At 37.5% G+C, this 18,256-nt stretch overlaps 1 protein-coding gene across 2 annotated transcripts in view; it reads left to right on the forward strand.

The window, feature by feature from the left end:
* The window catches only part of LOC145246653 (protein inturned-like), a 223,613-nt gene that overhangs the window by 73,149 nt on the left and 132,208 nt on the right, over positions 1-18,256 (forward strand). For both annotated transcript variants that reach the window (XM_080108361.1, XM_080108360.1), the window contains exons 8-10: positions 5,780-5,942; positions 8,590-8,643; positions 17,492-17,551. In XM_080108361.1, coding sequence (XP_079964487.1) covers positions 5,780-5,942; positions 8,590-8,643; positions 17,492-17,551 — 277 coding nt within the window. The remainder of the gene's footprint in view (positions 1-5,779; positions 5,943-8,589; positions 8,644-17,491; positions 17,552-18,256) is intronic.

The following is an 18,256-nucleotide window of genomic DNA, read 5'->3' on the forward strand; positions in this document are numbered from 1 at the left end:
TAATGAGTGATGTGAGCCAATTCATGATTTTTTTCTGATACATCATTTGGCTCACATCACTCATTATAGGATATCCTGCGGAAGATCTCATTGAACAAGACGTCAGTCAAATAAGTTGTAAACAAATAAAGAATTTTTAACAATTCGAATGTATTGTTGATCCACTTTGTAATATTTATGAACTATCAGATTTTTATACAATATTAGCCCGGGTGCCCGGCGTTGCCCGGGTGTTTGGAGGTGTGTGTTGAGCAAAAAGACAAAAGTGGTGGTAGGCAGGCAGGCAGGCTTGAACCCATACCGCGAAGGAGGAAAAGAATGTGAAAAAAAAAAAATGTGACGTCTTTGCCGTTGCATCCATCGCCAAACCGGAAGTGGCGAAGGTTTAAATTAAGGCTAGTCAATCGGAAAGAGGGGATGACTTTCGAAAATATCGGCGAAAAAAGCGACCCCTCCTTGTAGAAAAGTGCACAGTTGAGGATGAAGGAATTAATGTTTTCAACCAATTTTTTGATATTTGTCGTCCGAAGGGTCGATACCGATCTCGTGAAAATCCGTCGCCTCTGTCAAAAGTTTTAGGCAGACCTACATACATACATACACACACACACACATACATTTAAACAGACAGGCGAGATTTATATTACAGATATCTCTCTATATATAAAAGCGATCTTATCTGTGTTTGCATGTGTGCATGCAGAAGGATCTTTACCAAACTACTCTGTCAATTTTTGGTCTGCAGATTTGAATCTTGATGTATAGAGGAATCAAACCTGAGGAACAAATTCGATTTGGATTGGAGCTGGTTAAAATGGTTGCTAAGGAGTCAAAATAAAATAAACTTGGAACTTGGCAGGCATAAGTCAACTCTAAGTTCTTCTCTATGCATGCACAAATATACATTTATATATTATACTATACTAATTTATGAAGCTTTGATATCCATCTGCCCTAATCTCAGATGATAGCCAATACCACTTGAAAGCTAATTGTTTTGCTTTCTGTTCTAGCTGATGGCACACAAGTCATTTTTTTTTTAAATCACCACTATATATTAGGTACAATATAATAATCAATAGAGAATTGGTTCTATAATAATGAATACAAAATCTGCATAAATTAAAATATCATATTAAGCATATTTTATGACTAGGCAATGCCGGACGGCATGCTAGTGAGTTATAAAAATATATATGGCAATTAAACTACACAAAATGTTACAAAAATTTAATTCCCGTGAGGACTCGTCAGGCTAATGCATGGAATTAATGTTATCATGTGTTTTATATATACATTTGGTGTTAAGTTTGCTAGTCAACCAATCAGATTCTTTGTGATTCCTGCTCCCGTTTTCAGCAGCCGATGGTCGTGCTTTCATCAGATAAACTTTTCATAAGTCCTTATGAGGATGAAACACTGAAAATTCTGTGGGGCTTATATATTTTTATAACTTACTACCTAGCTCTACTCATGTGTTGAGCACTCTTGAAGTTACTACTAAAAAGCAATTCATAAAATATATCTCCTTATAAAATTTTATGTGGTAAATGAAATAATTGTGGAAATATTTTTTTCCAATTATATTTCACAATTTATTTATACCAATCCTTTAATTTATGAAGCTTAATGTAATTACAGAACATATAAAAAATAAATGACGAAAGTTTATATTCCAAATTTCAAGATGTTCACTATCTTACAATTTATTCCTTTAAGTACGCTGATATTCACAGTTCTTGACAGCACCTGTTTTGTAGCGCAAAATCATTCATTTAATTATTATATCAAGCAATGAATCTATTCTGCCCTTAACTCCTCAGAAGAAAAAGCACTTATCAATTCATCAAAAGAAAATAAAATGCATGTGAGCATGATTATAAAATCTGAAAATTGGGAGAGAAGTTGCAAATACCCTTTTATTTTTTCTGTTATTATGCCATGTTAGAATTTTTATACGAAGTCACTAAAATTTAAATTCCCATATTAATAAATTACATTCATTATAAACTAATATAATTTTTTTTTCAATATTTTATTAATTTATTATTTATAACTAATTTATATATATATTTACTTAGATAATAATAATAGCTGTAAAATAATATATGTCTATTTATTTATTTTATTTTATATGAAATTAATTAGTAAATGGATTGATTTTTAATTTGTATTTTTATTGTGGACTATTATCCTCATCTTTTATTAGTTGTTTCATAACGTTTCGGCAAACTATTTCTCTGGCCTTCGTCAGGTGGTAACCGCGACGGATAAGAACTTTGAATCAAGGTTGAATTTTTTTGGTCTTATAAATTCATGTTTTTTTATTTATTATCTGATCTTCCATTGTCGGGTCCGTACCGAATGGTATATATTATTAGGTTGTCCGGAAAATAATGGCCAATTTTAGAGAAAAAGGATTTATTAATCAAATAGGTGACACTAGACATTGAAATTAGTCAAAGTATGATCCTTGAACAGCCATGCATTTTTGCCATCTATCAACTAGATCATTTATGCCACGTTGATAAAAATTCTTTGGCTTAGATGCTAAGAAATCTTTGAAAAAAGATTCAACCTCTGCATTAGATCTGAAAGTTTTGTTGCTTAAAAAAGCGGCTAAATGCTTGAAAAAATGGTAGTCCGTGGGTGAAAGATCTGGAGAATAAGGAGGATGTGGTAAAGTTTCGTATCCCAAGTCTGTGAGTTTCTGCAGTGTCATTCTCACAACATGAGGCCGCGCATTATCGTGGAGCAGGATTAGACCACGCCTATTCATTAATGCAGGTCTCAATTTTTGTAAATGATGATGCATTTCTTCGAGTTGATTGCAGTAAACCTCTGCCGTGATGCTCTGATTAGCATCCAGAAAGCTGTAATGAATAACACCAATTGCACACCACCAAACAGTCAGCATAATCTTCTGTTGGTGAAACTTTGGCTTTGGAAAATGTTTGGGTGGTTCATCACAATCAAGCCATTGACCTGATCGTTTCCGATTATCATAAATGATCCACTTTTCGTCACAGGTGACTATTCGGTCAAGAAATGGATCATTAATGTTTCGCAAAAAGAGCATCGAACACACTTCAAAACGTCGACTTGTTGATTTTCATTGAGCTCATGTGGGACCCATTTGTTGAGCTTTTTCACCTTGCCAATTTGCTTCAGATGGTCCGACACTGTTGAACTGCTGACACCAAGTTCCCGAGACATTTCCCTGACACTTTGCCGTGGGTTTTGCTCAACAATGGCTCTCAAATTTTCATTGTCAAGATTAGATGGCCGTCCTCTACCTTCTTCATCTTTAAGGCTCTCATCACCACTACGAAATTTCTGAAACCACCTTCGTACTGTTCTATCACTTGTGATGCCTTCTCCCCATGCCCTATTGATATTTGCAGTTGTTTGAGAAGCATTGTTACCAAGCTTAAACTCATGCAGGAAAAGTAATCGTAAGGCTTCTTTTCTCATATTCCAAATTATGGGCTCATTCGCTCATAAAACGTTTTCTGAAAAAAAAAAGTAAGAAATTATTAAAGAGCACATATAAATCAATAATCATGTTGATGTTTACCTGAAATATAATAAAAATCCTATGATAAAATCCAATTTCAAAACAGACTTCCTGAAATGGCCATTATTTTCTGGATAACCTAATATTTAATGGAATTCATTATTGAGATAAGTATTATTTATTAATTTTTTATTTTTATTGTGGACTATTATCCTCATCTTATTTATTTATTTTTTTCAGATAAGATGAGGATAATAGTCCGCAATAAAAATAAAAATTAATAAATAATACTCATTTCAATAATGAATTCCAATTAAGTAATGATTGATTTTTTGTTTCTGGTAATAACATTTATTGATTAGACTTAAATTTTATATACCTATAAAATTTTATATGCGTTTAATTTTCTTTTAATGAATTAATAAGTGCTTTTTTTCTGAGGAGTTAAGGGCAGAATAGATTAATTGATTGATAGAATAATTAAATGAATGATTTTGTGCTATAGAGCAGGTACTGTACTGTATATAACAAATTAGCAGGGTTACCCGGCGTTGCCCATGTCATATAAAAAATGATTTTTGTTTTAATTTAATTATTTTTACTGTGCAATAATTTATATCAGTTTGAAAAAAAAGTCGTCTGATGTTGGCCCATTGCTATGAATTCGAAATAGGGGTATGTGAGCGAGAAAAAAAGTTTGATAAATTTTCACATTTGGTCCACCTCCACAATTTTCTTTTAAATGACGACTTGCAGAGGTTTTCGACTATGCTGAATACGAAAATCGCATTGAAATTTTGCAGAAATGAGTAGTTATCGAGATATAAAAAGTTGTATTATGCATTGTATTCTTTGGCGGCCATCTTTTTTACGCGCGCTATAAACAAATCTATGACTGACACTGCACGTGCGTAAAAAAGATGGCCGCCAAAGAATACAATGCATAATACAACGTTTTATGTCTCGATAACTAATTATTTCTGCAAAATTTCAATGCGATTTTTGTATTCACCATAGTCGAAAACCTTTAAAAGGTGTCATTTAAAAGAAAATTGTGGAGGTGGACCTAATCTAAAAAATACCAAAAGTTTTAAGTGGATACGATTAAAAAAGTATTTGTGATTTAGTTAAGTAATATTCATGCATTTAATATTAATCTGATCATTAAAGCAACTACTGATAAAAAAAATTCAACATAAGAAAAATGTTTTTTGTTTTAATTTAATAATTTATACCTGTTTGAAATAGGTTAAACTAAAAAAAAAAATGCTGTTAACGACCGTTTTGATAAAAAAAGTCTACTGATGTTGGCTCACTACTACGAATTCGGAATAGAGGCATGTGAGTGAGAAAAAAGTTTTAAACAATTACGATTAAAAATAAATTATTTGTGATTGACGCAAGTAATATTCATGCATTTAATAGTAATCTGATCAACAAAAAAATCGAAAGAAGAAAAATGATTTTTGTTTTTATTTGATTATTTTTACTGTGCAATAATTTATATCAGTTTGAAATAGGTAAAACTAAAAAAAAAAGGCATTATTAATGATCTTTTTGGTAAGAAAAAAGTCCGCTGATGTCGGCCCACTGCTACGAATTCAGAATAGGAGAATGTGAGTGAGAAAATGAAATTTTAAGTGGTTACAATTAAAAAAAATATTTGTGATTCATGCATCTTTAAATCAACCCTCAGCTAAATCAACCGCTGATAAAAAAAATCCCTCTAATTATTTGTTTTGAGCCAAGCAAATAAGCCAAGTACATATTTGAGCCAAGAAAATAAGTACAAAACAAAATAAATCAAAAAATCTTTTCACCCTGTTTAAATGCAAAAGTTTACCGAAATAAACGTTTTCAAAAATATGTTAAAAAGAAAAGGCGAAACGTCCGGCATAAGGAGGGCATGAACGCAAACGAAAAACAAATATGTATCAGTCAATCCTCTAACCCATTGATTATGACGACAGCCAGGGGATTGACTGATAAATGGCTGATGGAATGAAAAGTAAATAAATGTTCCATGCGAAATTCCGCCCAAATTCCCGAGTTCGACAAAAATATTCCTGAGTTCAACAAGATATACCTGAAGAAGGTCGAAGGTTATATCGATTGAAATGTTGTGAAAATGACACTCAAGACGAGAACAGTAGTCCAAAGAATCCAAATAATATGCATAACCAATCCTCATCTCAAAAATTCAAAAACATAATGAAAATATTCTTGTTAAACTATTTATGTTTGCACTTTTCTAATTTTCAGACCGTTTTGTGTGTCTCAACACCATTTCAAACTGAACCAACTCCTGACTCTCCTCTTTCATCAACTCCTCCCTTTACTCAATGGAAATTCACCTGTCAGTATGTTCTCCATTACAAACTGCCATTCGGAAGCAAGATGGTTCTCACTTGAAGAAGAAATAAAGGTAAAAAATTTTTTATAAAGTCATTACAATTTGTGACATTGAATGCTAGTGTTTGGACGATTAATCGGAATCAAAATCGGAATCGGGAATTGGAAAAATCAAAACATTTAGGGGTGTCGAAATTGGTATCGGAATCAGAAAAATGTGTGTCTATTTTCTGATACCAAAAACAATTCCAGAATAAAACTCAACTCTTTAGTTAAATATTTCGAGATTTATAAAGAATTGGAATCAGAATCGAAATTAGACAATACTTGTATCGGAATCGGGAATTTAGTATGGAATCAGTAACTGTATCAGAATCAGGAATTGAGCATGGAATCGATAATTGTATCTGAATCGACAATTTAGTACGGAATCAGGAATTTAGTATGGAATCAGTAACTGTATCGGAATCAGGAATTTAGTACTGAATCAGTAATTGTACCAGAATCAGGAATTTAGTACGGAAACACTAACTGTATCGGAATCAGGAATTTAGTATGGAATCAGTAATTGTATCAGAATCAGGAATTTAGTACTGAATCAGTAATTGTACCAGAATCAGGAATTTAGTACGGAATCACTAATTGTATCAGAATCAGGAATTTAGTACTGAATCACTAACTGTATCGGAATCAGGAATTTAGTATGGAATCAGGAATTTAGCATGAAATCAGTAATTGTATCGGAATCAGGAATTTAATACGGAATCAGTAATTGTATCAGAATCAGGCATTTAGTACTGAATCACTAACTCTATCGGAATCAGGAATTTAGTATGGAATCGGTAATTATATTGAAATTAGGAAAAGTTTGGAATCGTACCATCACTATTGAATGCCTTCTGATTGTTGGAATTATCAATGTGATATAGATTTTAACTACGATCATGTTGCAATACTGTGAAAGTTGTAGGAGTTGTATCTCTTTTGATAGCCCCAAATATTTTGCTTATTTTTCAGTGATGTACGGATTTAAGTAACTTGGAGTTACTTCCCTTTGTTTATATATAAACGAGTGATTACATGCATTTTCTCTTTTCATGTCAAAATGTAAATAAAGACAGACAGATAGGTACTTCTGTCAGTGTGTGTGTGTGTGTGTTATAACTAGAGCATGGCTACGTGTTAATTTCTCTTTTGTCAACGCTGATATGACTTCCAGTGTAAATCTTATGTAAAATAGACAAGGTATGTTTTTTAAAATTTAATTCATAATTAACTAACACTCATCTGTATAGCTGAGGCTTCACAGTTTTGAGTAAGGTTGCGATCCAAGTTTCAGAAGAATTTAAACAATAAGTTGTCAGCATAATTTGACTTTTAGACTAATTGTAGATTCAGTGCCTTAATTAGTACCTGAAAGGCTTATCTTTAGCATGACACGGTTTCTGATGGCATTGAAGTTATTTATCTCCCTCCCATAGACGTTCAGAAAGGTGGATTTGAAGAATTAGCTCTCTAAAAGAAGAGCAATCTGTCCTGCAAAAAAAAACAAACTGTTTGGACAGTCCCGTCTGCATTCTACGGTAAGAGCGCCCTATGCGATTAGCAATAAACTAACCCCTTCCGAGAGAAAGAAAGCAAAGTCTGGGAGGGTGGGTCTCCTAGAACTGAAACCCTTTATTTAATCCATGGGGGTAGCATGATTGGCAGAAACCCTTAGTAATTCATAACTGTATTTTGAGTGCTGGCCGCATGGAGTATTGAACATTCAACCTTCATAAGCATGTTACTTACAACTGAATTTACCAAGTACTTTATCTGTTACGCCATAACTGCTTAGTTTGCAAAGAACTTTATTTTCTTTCTCACTTTATTAAAAACCAAACAAAACTTCCAAAATCAAGTATTATTATTACCAATTCAGCCTTCTGTTTCTATTGTTTTGGTGATCATTGTGAAAACGACAATCAGTTTAACCCTTATCCTCGAGTGACCCCTAGGCTTTGATAAGTGGTGACCCAACAGTAAAAAAAAAATCTGTTGATTTCATGCTTTCTTTTCATTCAATTAATTTTATTCATTCTTTTTCTTCTGTTAATTTAATTCCTTTTTCCTTTTCGTTTAATTTCATGCTTTTTCTTTTCTTTAATTTAATTTTTTTCCTTTTCATTTAATTTCATTCTTTTCTTTCGTTCAATTTCATTTCATTTTCTTTCATTTAATTTATTTTTTTTTTTTAATTCAATTTTTTTTTCTTTAAATTAATTTAACTTTTTTCTTTCATTTAATTTATTTTTTCTTTCATTCAAATTTCTTTTTCTTTCATTCAATTTCATTTTTCTTTCATTCAATTCCATTTTTTTAATGTAATTTCATACCTTTTTTCATTTTTTTCTTTAATGTAATTTCATTCTTTTTTCTTTCATTTAATTGAATTTTTTTATTTAATTCAATTTCATTTTTTCTTTAATTCAATTTCATTTTTTCTTTTATTCAATTTCATTTTTCTTTTATTCAATTTCATTTTCTTCTTTCATTTAATTTTTTTTTTTAATTTAATTTAATTTTTTCTTTCATTCAATTTAATTCTTTTTTCTTTCATTTAATTGATTTTTTTTCTTTAATTTAATTTCATTTTTTCTTTCATTTAATTTTTTCTTCTTTTTTTTTCTTTAATTTAATTTTTTCTTTCATTCAATTTCATTCTTTTTTTCTTTCAGTTAATACTTGATGAACTTCTTAGTGATTTTGAATCAGCTGATTTTGCTCATTATGTAAGTAAAATATTTTCTCTTTGTTCAGTTCCGGGTTAGTATGGTAGCAGATGGCACAGTCATCACATACCTTGTGTTTTAGGGACCTCAAGTTCAAGAAAATACTTGTTTCATTATATACTGACGATTTAGATGAGTCTCTCGGCCAAAGCTTGGGCCATTTGTAACATATTTAACGTAAACAAACAGTTCGCACATGGTCTTTTAAATAAACGCGTACTTTTGCTCATGTACGTTTTTGCAGGTGAGCGACCAAGAAAAACAACAAAAGTCTTTATATACATATGTTGCGCAGGGTGTTTATCCGTGCTGCTCTTTTTTTTCATAGGTGTGATCCCCTCGTGGTTGTTGACCCTTGGCGTCTTCTGTTTAGCTAAATGAATAAACCTACTTGTGCATGGAAACAGAATGGAGACTTGCTTAGATTTCACAGGTTTTATTCAAAGGAAGAGAGTTCAGTCACGGGAAAGAAGACCAATATCTAATTTAATTACGGTTTAACTTGTTTTTCTTAACTTATTTGATTTATCTTTTCTCAGTGTTTGAAAGAGAAATGTTTTTAGACTGAGTCAATTTTAACTTTTACCTAAATCAAGAATGGAGAGCAGTAATTTCTCCATATTAAAAAAAAAATGGCCTTGTGTCGAACTTTGCCATCGTTGAGAAGCAAGTAAAACAGGGGATCTATGACTCATTCATGTTGAATAATATGTGAAGGGAAAGGAGTTAGTGCTAGTGTGATAACAAGAGTTCGAAATTGGAGTAAGTTCCGGATACTTCTGTCATGACTAACCAGCAGAGTGTTAACATTGACGACTAAAGGAGTAGTCTATCAGGCATGTATGCACAATATAATGATCTACGAAGTTATTTACTCTTGACGGTTAAAAGCGTTTTAACATGAAGACGCTACCATAGATAAGTCATGTACTTTCAACCGAGTCGTTGTTTGTTTCGTTCACCACACTCTTTTCTTCTACCTCTTCTTTTACACACGTCCGTTCGTTTTCGTAACTCAAACTCGTCTCTCTTCCTGCTCTCCTCTTCTCGTTATTTATGGAATCAGCGTACGAGATTCTCCGAGACTCCCCGAGATTCCACAAGACTTTTTTCCACATAAACGCATGCGGGCGCCATCTTGATTCTTAGTAGCCACTTTCTCCACACTCCCCCCTGATCTCATGATCACAGAGACGACAGGGGGGTGGTGATCACCGCCGTCGGGTGCTTCTCGAAGGGGGACAGTGCTGCTCTCGTCTTTGTGTGCGCTCTCATCCACCGCCTGATGGTCGGGGAAGGCTTCATCTCCGTGGAGGTTACTGATATCAGAGTCACTGCTTGATAGGGATGGTGCAAACCAAAGCGATGGCCCACTCGTCTCAGAGTCAGAATCACTCTCATCGTTCATTGGAGGTGGTACATGTGTTGCCGGCCGTAGGTCCCTAACGTGATGGGGTACGCCATCAACCTGGACACACTGCTGACTCACCACATCGATCACTGTGCCTCGCTTATACTTGTCAGTACATCGGTTTCCTGGCGGCTTCACCCAGACAGCATCCCCTTTGGCATATCGATTCTGTTCTATCTCAGTGGCCACAGTTGTATCAGGGTGGATTCCTTTTTCTCGGACATGGTACTGATAGATTGCGTTTGCAGGTGCCGTTCCTGGAGAGACGCCATCCTTTGGCATGAGATTATACCAGTACACAGCTTCTGCGATGGTGCACTGCTTCCTGGCTGCAATTGTTTTGATGCTGCGATGGCTTCTCTCAGCTATACCATTGCCAGAAGGCACATAAGCGCATCTAAGCCGCAGCTGCACACCCCATTCTTGTAAGAACTGCCTCATCTGATGGCTGCAAAAGGCTGGGTCATTGTCCGTCAGCACTTCATCGGGCGCACCTCTTTCACAGAACACGGATGACAGCTGGCGAATAATGTTGCAAGAGTCCTGGCACCCGAGGAGTCTCCAGACTGCGAAACGTGTAGGCCCACAATCGATGAGGGTAAGGAAGTGGTTGCCACCGTAGTGTGTGATGTCCATGCCCACTCTCTGCCACTTACCACTCACTCCTAACTCCCCTTTCTTCCATCGTGCTGGAGCTGGGTCGATGGATTGGCAGGCCTTGCAACTTTCCACCACTCTTCGGATATCTTTTTTTCCTACTCCTAGATCAATCATCTTGACAAAGTACAGTGTCCGCTTGATGCCAGGATGTCCACACTGTCGATGAATGTCCATGATGCGCACTGCATCCACATTACACACAACTGCTGCACATGTGTTTTGCAGATTATCAGCATCTCTCTGAGCACCAGCCAGAAGCCATCATTGAGGGACTCTTGTCAAAGCATCTGCTCTGTTGAGCGCAGACCTGATCAACATTATTTATTTATTTATTTTTTATTTTTTTATTACATTTTCACCCCAAACAAGGCACATTGCCACTTTGGTGTAGGGGGCTACTATCAGGGGAAACATCTACTGGGGCACTATGTAGGGATTAGGGCAGCGAGATGTTGGTTCACGTTGCACTTGAACTTATGCATGTCAGTACAGTTGGGGAAGCAGTGACCTGGAATGGAATTCCAAAGTCTAGCAGTTCTGGGGAAGAAACTACTGGAGTAAAAAGATCTTTTACATCTAGGGATCTCTACAGTGTGGGGGTGGGATTTTGCAGCTTGTCGGGTCTGTCGAGGGTGTTCACGTCGTGGGGGCACAAGTGCTTGCAGTTCTTCAGAGCATTCACCATTATAATACTTGTAGAACAGGCAGAGGGATGCAACGTTTCGACGATGGGACAGAGGCTGAAGTTTTAATGCCAGTTTAGGGCCTATCAGATTTGCGACTCTCTTTTGAACCCTGTCAAGGAGAGAGAGACTAGTAGCCGATGCACCGGCCCAAATATGACAGCAATACTCCATACATGGGCGAATAGTGGCCTTATAGAGGTACAGGATACTTTCGGGTGTTAGAAGTTTTCTAGCACGGTAGAGAGAGCCCACCTTCCTCGCAGCGGCCCTGGCAATGCCCTCGATGTAATTGTTCCAACTCATGTTTCCTGTGAACGTTAGGCCAAGGAGCTTGAAAGACGTACTCTCAGCTAAAGAGTTGTTGGCCATTGCTATAGGTGGTAGAGAAGGTTTCTTGTAATTATTGAATGAAACCAGTTTTGTCTTGGTGGCATTGAACGTTACCATCCATTTTTGTCCCTATTCCACTACTGATTTGAGGTCATCCTCTAGTGTTTCTGCCATTACTTTAGATATATGTTCATTTGTTTTCCTGTCGTGCCTGCTATAGAGTGTGGTGTCATCAGCATATATACTCATCTCAGAGGCAATTTTATCGGGGAGGTCATTTATGAATATCAGGAACAGCAGAGGACCAAGGATAGATCCCTGGGGCACTCCGGCATTTATATTATATTGTTTAGACGTATGACCGTCGAGGACAACCTGGATTTTTCTCTTATCTAAGAAGGATTTAATTATGTTAAGTATTCTACCAGTGATACCGTAAGATCTAATCTTCCTGAGGAGACCCTCATGCCATACCCTGTCAAAAGCCTTAGATATATCTAGAGCTACCGCTCTGCCCTCTCCCGCTTTGTCCAGTGAATGGTATATGCGTTCAGAGATTACAGTGAGGATGTCTGCCGTGGAACGGGCTTGTCTAAATCCATATTGATGGTCGGTCAGAAGTTTAGCATTTGTAAGGTGCTGGACTAGAGCATGGTTAATTAAGGTCTCAAATATTTTGGCAAAAAGTGGGAGGAGGCTAATAGGGCGATAATTTAATGGGTCAGTTCTTTCGCCAGAATTCTTGAATACTGGTACCACAGAAGCAGTTTTCCAGCAGCTCGGAAAGCAAGATTCATTAAGGCATTTGTTGTAGAGTTTGGAGAGAACTGGAGCTACTTCGGCTAAGCACTTTTTTAATAGCACAGCTGGGATGAGGTCGGGTCCACATGCTTTGGAAGTGTCAAGGTTTTTTATGATAGCATGCACCTGAGCAGGGGTGATTTCCAGATCGTCTAGCTTGGCATCTGTCCGCATAGGAAAGTCAGGTAGGGGGTGGTTTAAAGGGTCCAGTGTAGAGTTGGAGGCAAACCGACTGGCAAGCATGTTAGCCTTCTCGGTTGCTGAGCAAAGAACCTCGTGATTGTTGGTTAGTGGGGGAATCGTTGATTGCCCATTATTTACTACACTGTTGTAGATTTTCCAGAAGTCACGAGTTCCTAATTTTTGTGCTTCGATGCGTTTTTTAGTGGTTTCCGTAAATTCCCTCTTAGCTGTCGCTATTTCTTTCTTAACGTTACTTCTAGCTTCTATGTACTTTTGTCTGTTTGAACTGGACTTATGTCGGTTAAACCTTCGGAATGCATGCTGCCTTTGAGCAATGGCAGTTGCGCAAGTCGAAGTAAACCATTGGGGAGAGTGGGGCTTGCTATAGAATTTCCGCATGGGAACATGCGCTTCAATTGCAGTTTTGAACCATTCAGTGGTCTCAGTTGCACACTGTTCAGCAGGAAGAGAAAAAATATTTCCCCATGGGGCGTCTCTGATAAGATCTCTGATAGCTTCCCAGTCAGCCTTTTTATAATATCTGGTTGTTTTGAGCACTGGCTCTTCAGTTTTGGGTCTAGAGTTTAGGGCGATTTCAACCATTATTACCGCATGATCAGCGTTCCCAAGTGGGCTGTCGGCTTTTGTTACACAATCATCAGGAATTGTGGTCAAAAACAGATCTAATAGTGATGCGTGTTGTTCTTCCTGATCAGGGAAGCGGGTTGGAAAAGTAACAATTTGCGATAGGGAGTGAGATACAGAGAAGCTATGAGTTGCGCTGCCTGCTGCATCTGTATAAGTAGAGAATCCAAGCCACAGTCAGGTCGTACTCTGTGATGGTGTCGACCAAGGTGGCAAGCCGTCTTCGAATTAACATCTCACTCGATGCTTGTGTCGTCAGCCGTGCTCTTCCACTTTATGCATCGGTTATCCACCGATGAGTGCATGCCGAGTCAGTCATGATATGTAGAACCTTGGCGTGCCATTGAAGCGCCAAGTTAACGCCCTTCAATGTGGAATGTGGCATCAAGTTTGGCCAGGTTTATGTGCCTCGAATCATTCTCTGGCTGAAGCCAACAGGCATCTTCAATAATGGAATCATTAACTGCAAGGGCAACTCTAAGGGCCAGTGAACTAGCATCCACCCAGACCGTGAACTCATTCCCGCTGACACACCACTTTCCCTGAACGGGGTCATCACTGGTCACTCTGGACACAGTCTCTGTCAACATGCTCCTTAGTGTGACATCGTGTACTGCATCGTCCCATCCCGACGACACGGCTGTTGCACGTCTCTTTATGGCTGCCACGGCCACCCTGAGCCAACCGCACACAGGGAAATGGCCTACCATCTTTCCACAAAGCAAAAACACTGTTCGTCGAGTGATGTTTGATGGGACCTTGGGAACGTGACTTCCTCTTCTCCAGCAAAGTCCCTCCTTGCTATTGCGCACATGCAGGCCGAGAACTTTAGCTCCATCGCACAGATGCTCTAGTTCTTTACATGTCAGTCCAAAGCTTTCAAAGTGCATTCTAACCGATTGCGCTGACATGAGGTTCTCATTGACGAATATATCATCGATGTATGAGGATGTTGCCTGTTGCACTGCCTCATCTTGCTGCCGGATAGCATGCATGATTGCTGTCATAATGCCTGGGGCCACATTTAGACCGAACCCTAGCCTGGTTAGACAATATCGGGTTCCTCTAATTTCCACAGTCTGAAATGGCCACAATTTCTTCTCAATGTGTATTTGCAGATAGGCCCTGCGTAGGTCCAGAGTTGCCACGTTCGATCCCTGCTGTTGTCACTCCCTTAATTTGAGTGCACACACATCAGCCCTTGCTGTATATGGGTCGACATGCTCATTGAGCTCACGGTAGTCTAGGACGGGGCGGACCTTTTGTTTGGTCTCTTGTACGACGGCCATAAAGGGAATCAGCCCTCGTGGGGGGCCAAGCTCATCCTCTGGGTATGGAAGAAGCCAGCCATTGTCGATCCACGTTTGCAGTTCTTCTTCATACTGTTCCCTTAGCCACATGGGTGGTGGATATTCCGATAACCGGTTTTGCAAGGATATTGGTGGCTGATCGTTTGACCACTTCCAAGATGCCGTCCATGCATTGGTGTTTCTATCATACTCTGCATGAAAGTCAGGCTCGTCGAGAGTTATGGCAGCACAAACATGTTCCTCACATCGGGAGAACTGTACCTTGCTGGTTCTGTCCACGGTAATTCCACCCAGTTGTGTAATCAAGTCCATACCCAGGAGTAGGTCATACCCGAGAAGCTCTCCCTCCATCACCAGGACTCGCACGGCTACTGCAGGCCCGTCGTTGATGCTTGCGCAGATAATGCTCACCCCACAAGAGGCTAGTGAACCTCCGCCTACAGTTAGTACCGGAATTCTCTCTGCTTTCCAAGTGGCACAGCATATCTTGCTTACGAGAGTCTGGGTGCACCCAGTGTCCACAAGCGCGAGGTGCTCGCTTCCATTAATGTGTATGCTTACAGTGGGTAGCGCCCTGCTCAATGACGATCTGGGGAGAAGACTGGCGCTGTAGCTTCTTCCCCTTGCCCGTTTCCCGCACAGGTGCATGCCAGGTGTCCGCGTTTTTTGCACTTGTAGCACTGCGGCCCGTCAAGTTTCCGAGTTGGTTGACGTGACAAAAGACAATCACGGGCCAAATGGTTGGGTCCTCCACACTTATAGCAGGTTGTAGCTGCGCCCAGGTCCTGCAATCCAACCTGTGATGGTTGTACAGCTGCCACTTGGTCTATAGTGTTAGGGCTTTTCTTTAGTATTGCTCGTGCCCGCGCCAATACATCTGATATGTCCATCTCGTCCACTTGGGATGAGGCACGGAGCAGATCTTCCACACTCTTAGGTAATCCTGCAACAAAGGCGTACACCAAGCCTTTGTCTGACATCCCTCCAAAGAGGACCGATAGCTTTTTTAGCTCAGCCAGATACACATCCACCGTTTCCTCGGGATGTAATTTTCGGGCCATGAATTCCTTCCATGCAGTAATTGGATCTAATGCAAATGCTGTAAAAAGGGCGCGCTTAATGCAGGCAAAATCTGTTTTTTCCTCATCAGTCAACTGCTGGTATACTGCATATGCTCCCCCAGCGAGGCGCATTGGGACCACGCATTCTATACGCTTCACCCCACTGAGCTGACATATTAATTTTGCTTTTTCCACCCATTCCTGCACTGAGTGATCCATGCTACTGCCATCAAACAGGGGAATTAGCTTGGGGTCAAATCCTGACGTCATGCCGGAATAGCTTGTGTTCGTTACAACTCTACTTTCAACCGAGTCGTTGTTTGTTTCGTTCACCACACTCTTTTCTTCTACCTCTTCTTTTACACACGTCCGTTCGTTTTCGTAACTCAAACTCGTCTCTCTTCCCGCTCCCCTCTTCTCGTTATTTATGGAATCAGCGTACGAGATTCTCCGAGATTCCCCGAGATTCCACGAGACTTTTTTCCACATAAACGCATGCGGGCGCCATCTTGATTCTTAGTAGCCACTTTCTCCACAGGTTATTTTCATAATCACATTTTATTTTTGTATCTGGTTGTGTTAAAGTGTGGTAGTTTTATTTTAATTTTAAGTTATTTTTATTTTTAATTTTATTTTGCCCGGTCGTAAAATACACTTAAATATAATATTTTAATTTATGCAGATCTCATATATACTATTATAGTTTCAATTCTCTGTTGATATTATATATTATATTGTACCCAATATATAGTAGTAATTTCAAAAGTTAAAAAAAAAATAACTTGAGTGCCATCAGCTAGAATCGAATGAATATATATATATATATATATATATATATATATATATATATATATATATATATATATATATATATATATATATATATATATATATATAAAATGAAATAAGAATTACAATTAAGTTTACCAAGAACATCCAAGATGGCGAATCTAAGGTCTAGTATAAATATTAAGGAGTTAATATTTATAAAGTAATCTCAACCAGATGTAAAAGCTCGATAAAACCAAATGGGAAATAGAGCTTATAATAAGAACAAGTAGTTAATAAAACATGTTAAAAAACACTTTGAAAAAAAGTTAAAAACATATTTAATTTTAAAAAGGAAGCACAAAATAAGTGGATAGTCCTTAATCCACGGCGTTTCGAAGAAATACTTTCCTTCTCATCAGAGGGTAGGGATTAGCAAACTGCGGGATCGCATTTTGCTTGCAAAAGTATTTAATGAAACTACAAGTAAGTCATAAATCTTACTTGGTAAAAATTAGTGAAGCAGAGGGAATAGGGGTAAGAAAAAGGTGATTTCATGTGAATGGATTGTCTGGTGAAATATCCAATAACGGTGAAATCCAAAAAAGTTGATTAAATTTCCATTTCCACAAGTAAAATTCAAAGGAATCACGTTAATGGAAGATGGTTCAAAGTAATCCAAAAAGCAGAATTCCGTGGAATAATTCACAAATGGGTACAACGAAAAAAAGGGAATGAGTTCAAATAATATTATTGAAAGAAAGATAAATTGTGTGTAGAAAAAAGAAATGGAGAAATTTTAAACACGGCTGTCAAGGCTGAGTAAAAGGGGCAGGTGCTTGGGCACCTCTAGGACTCATCCACCCACCCTCTGAACGTTCCTTAAGTCACCCCTTATTCTTGTTTTAGTAAAGTAATCAAACCTAAGGATTGCAATAGCGAATTTATTTATCATTCTTTTTCTTTCTTTTTTTATTTTTTTTTATTTTTTAGGAAGGCATAACATTGCCCAAGCGTTTGTATATCATTAAAGGGTGCTGTGTCTTATATAAGGTAAGCTCGTTTCTCTCTCTTCTGATTGTTTTTTTTACAATTAGTTATCTCTTTCAATAGCGAGGGACGCCCAGTCGTAAAATATGCTTAATCATATTTTAATTCATGCAGATTTAGTACTTATTATCATAGATCCAATTCTCTATTGAATATTATATTGTACTTAATATATAGTACTGATTGCAAAAATTAAAAAATATTACTTGAGTACCATCAGCTAGAATCGCTACAGCTGCGTTCCATACAGTTGGAGCTATTGACAGATAGATAAAAAAAAACATTTAAAATTAATCCGCTTCAAGCTATGAACGAATTTGCGCATGCGCAAAAATAATAAGAATATGTCGGCAAGTTGAAATGAACATTTTGCATTTCAACTTGCCGAGACATTAATGTATACATCATCCATCCAAACAAAGATTTTACTCACTAAAAAAACATCCTTGGTGTATGATTACTATTTCCTGCTGATTTCAGTATTAGGTGACCAGTAGTTTCAGAGTTTGTCAGTTAAATATTTACAGACATACACACATATACACCCACTGTTTTATTTATATAGATGACAGCTTGTCTGGCTTAACTCATTTATTTATTTTTATCATTGTATGTATAGAATATATCTCTAGCTCTACAATTATATAAATACAACTTTATCTATGTGTGTGTGTGTGGGGGGGGTTGTTCCTTATAGACTCCGAAACG

The sequence above is a fragment of the Euprymna scolopes genome, chromosome 24 (assembly GCF_053919585.1).
Source record: "Euprymna scolopes isolate OS-2025 chromosome 24, ASM5391958v1, whole genome shotgun sequence".
Lineage (NCBI taxonomy): Eukaryota > Metazoa > Mollusca > Cephalopoda > Sepiida > Sepiolidae > Euprymna > Euprymna scolopes.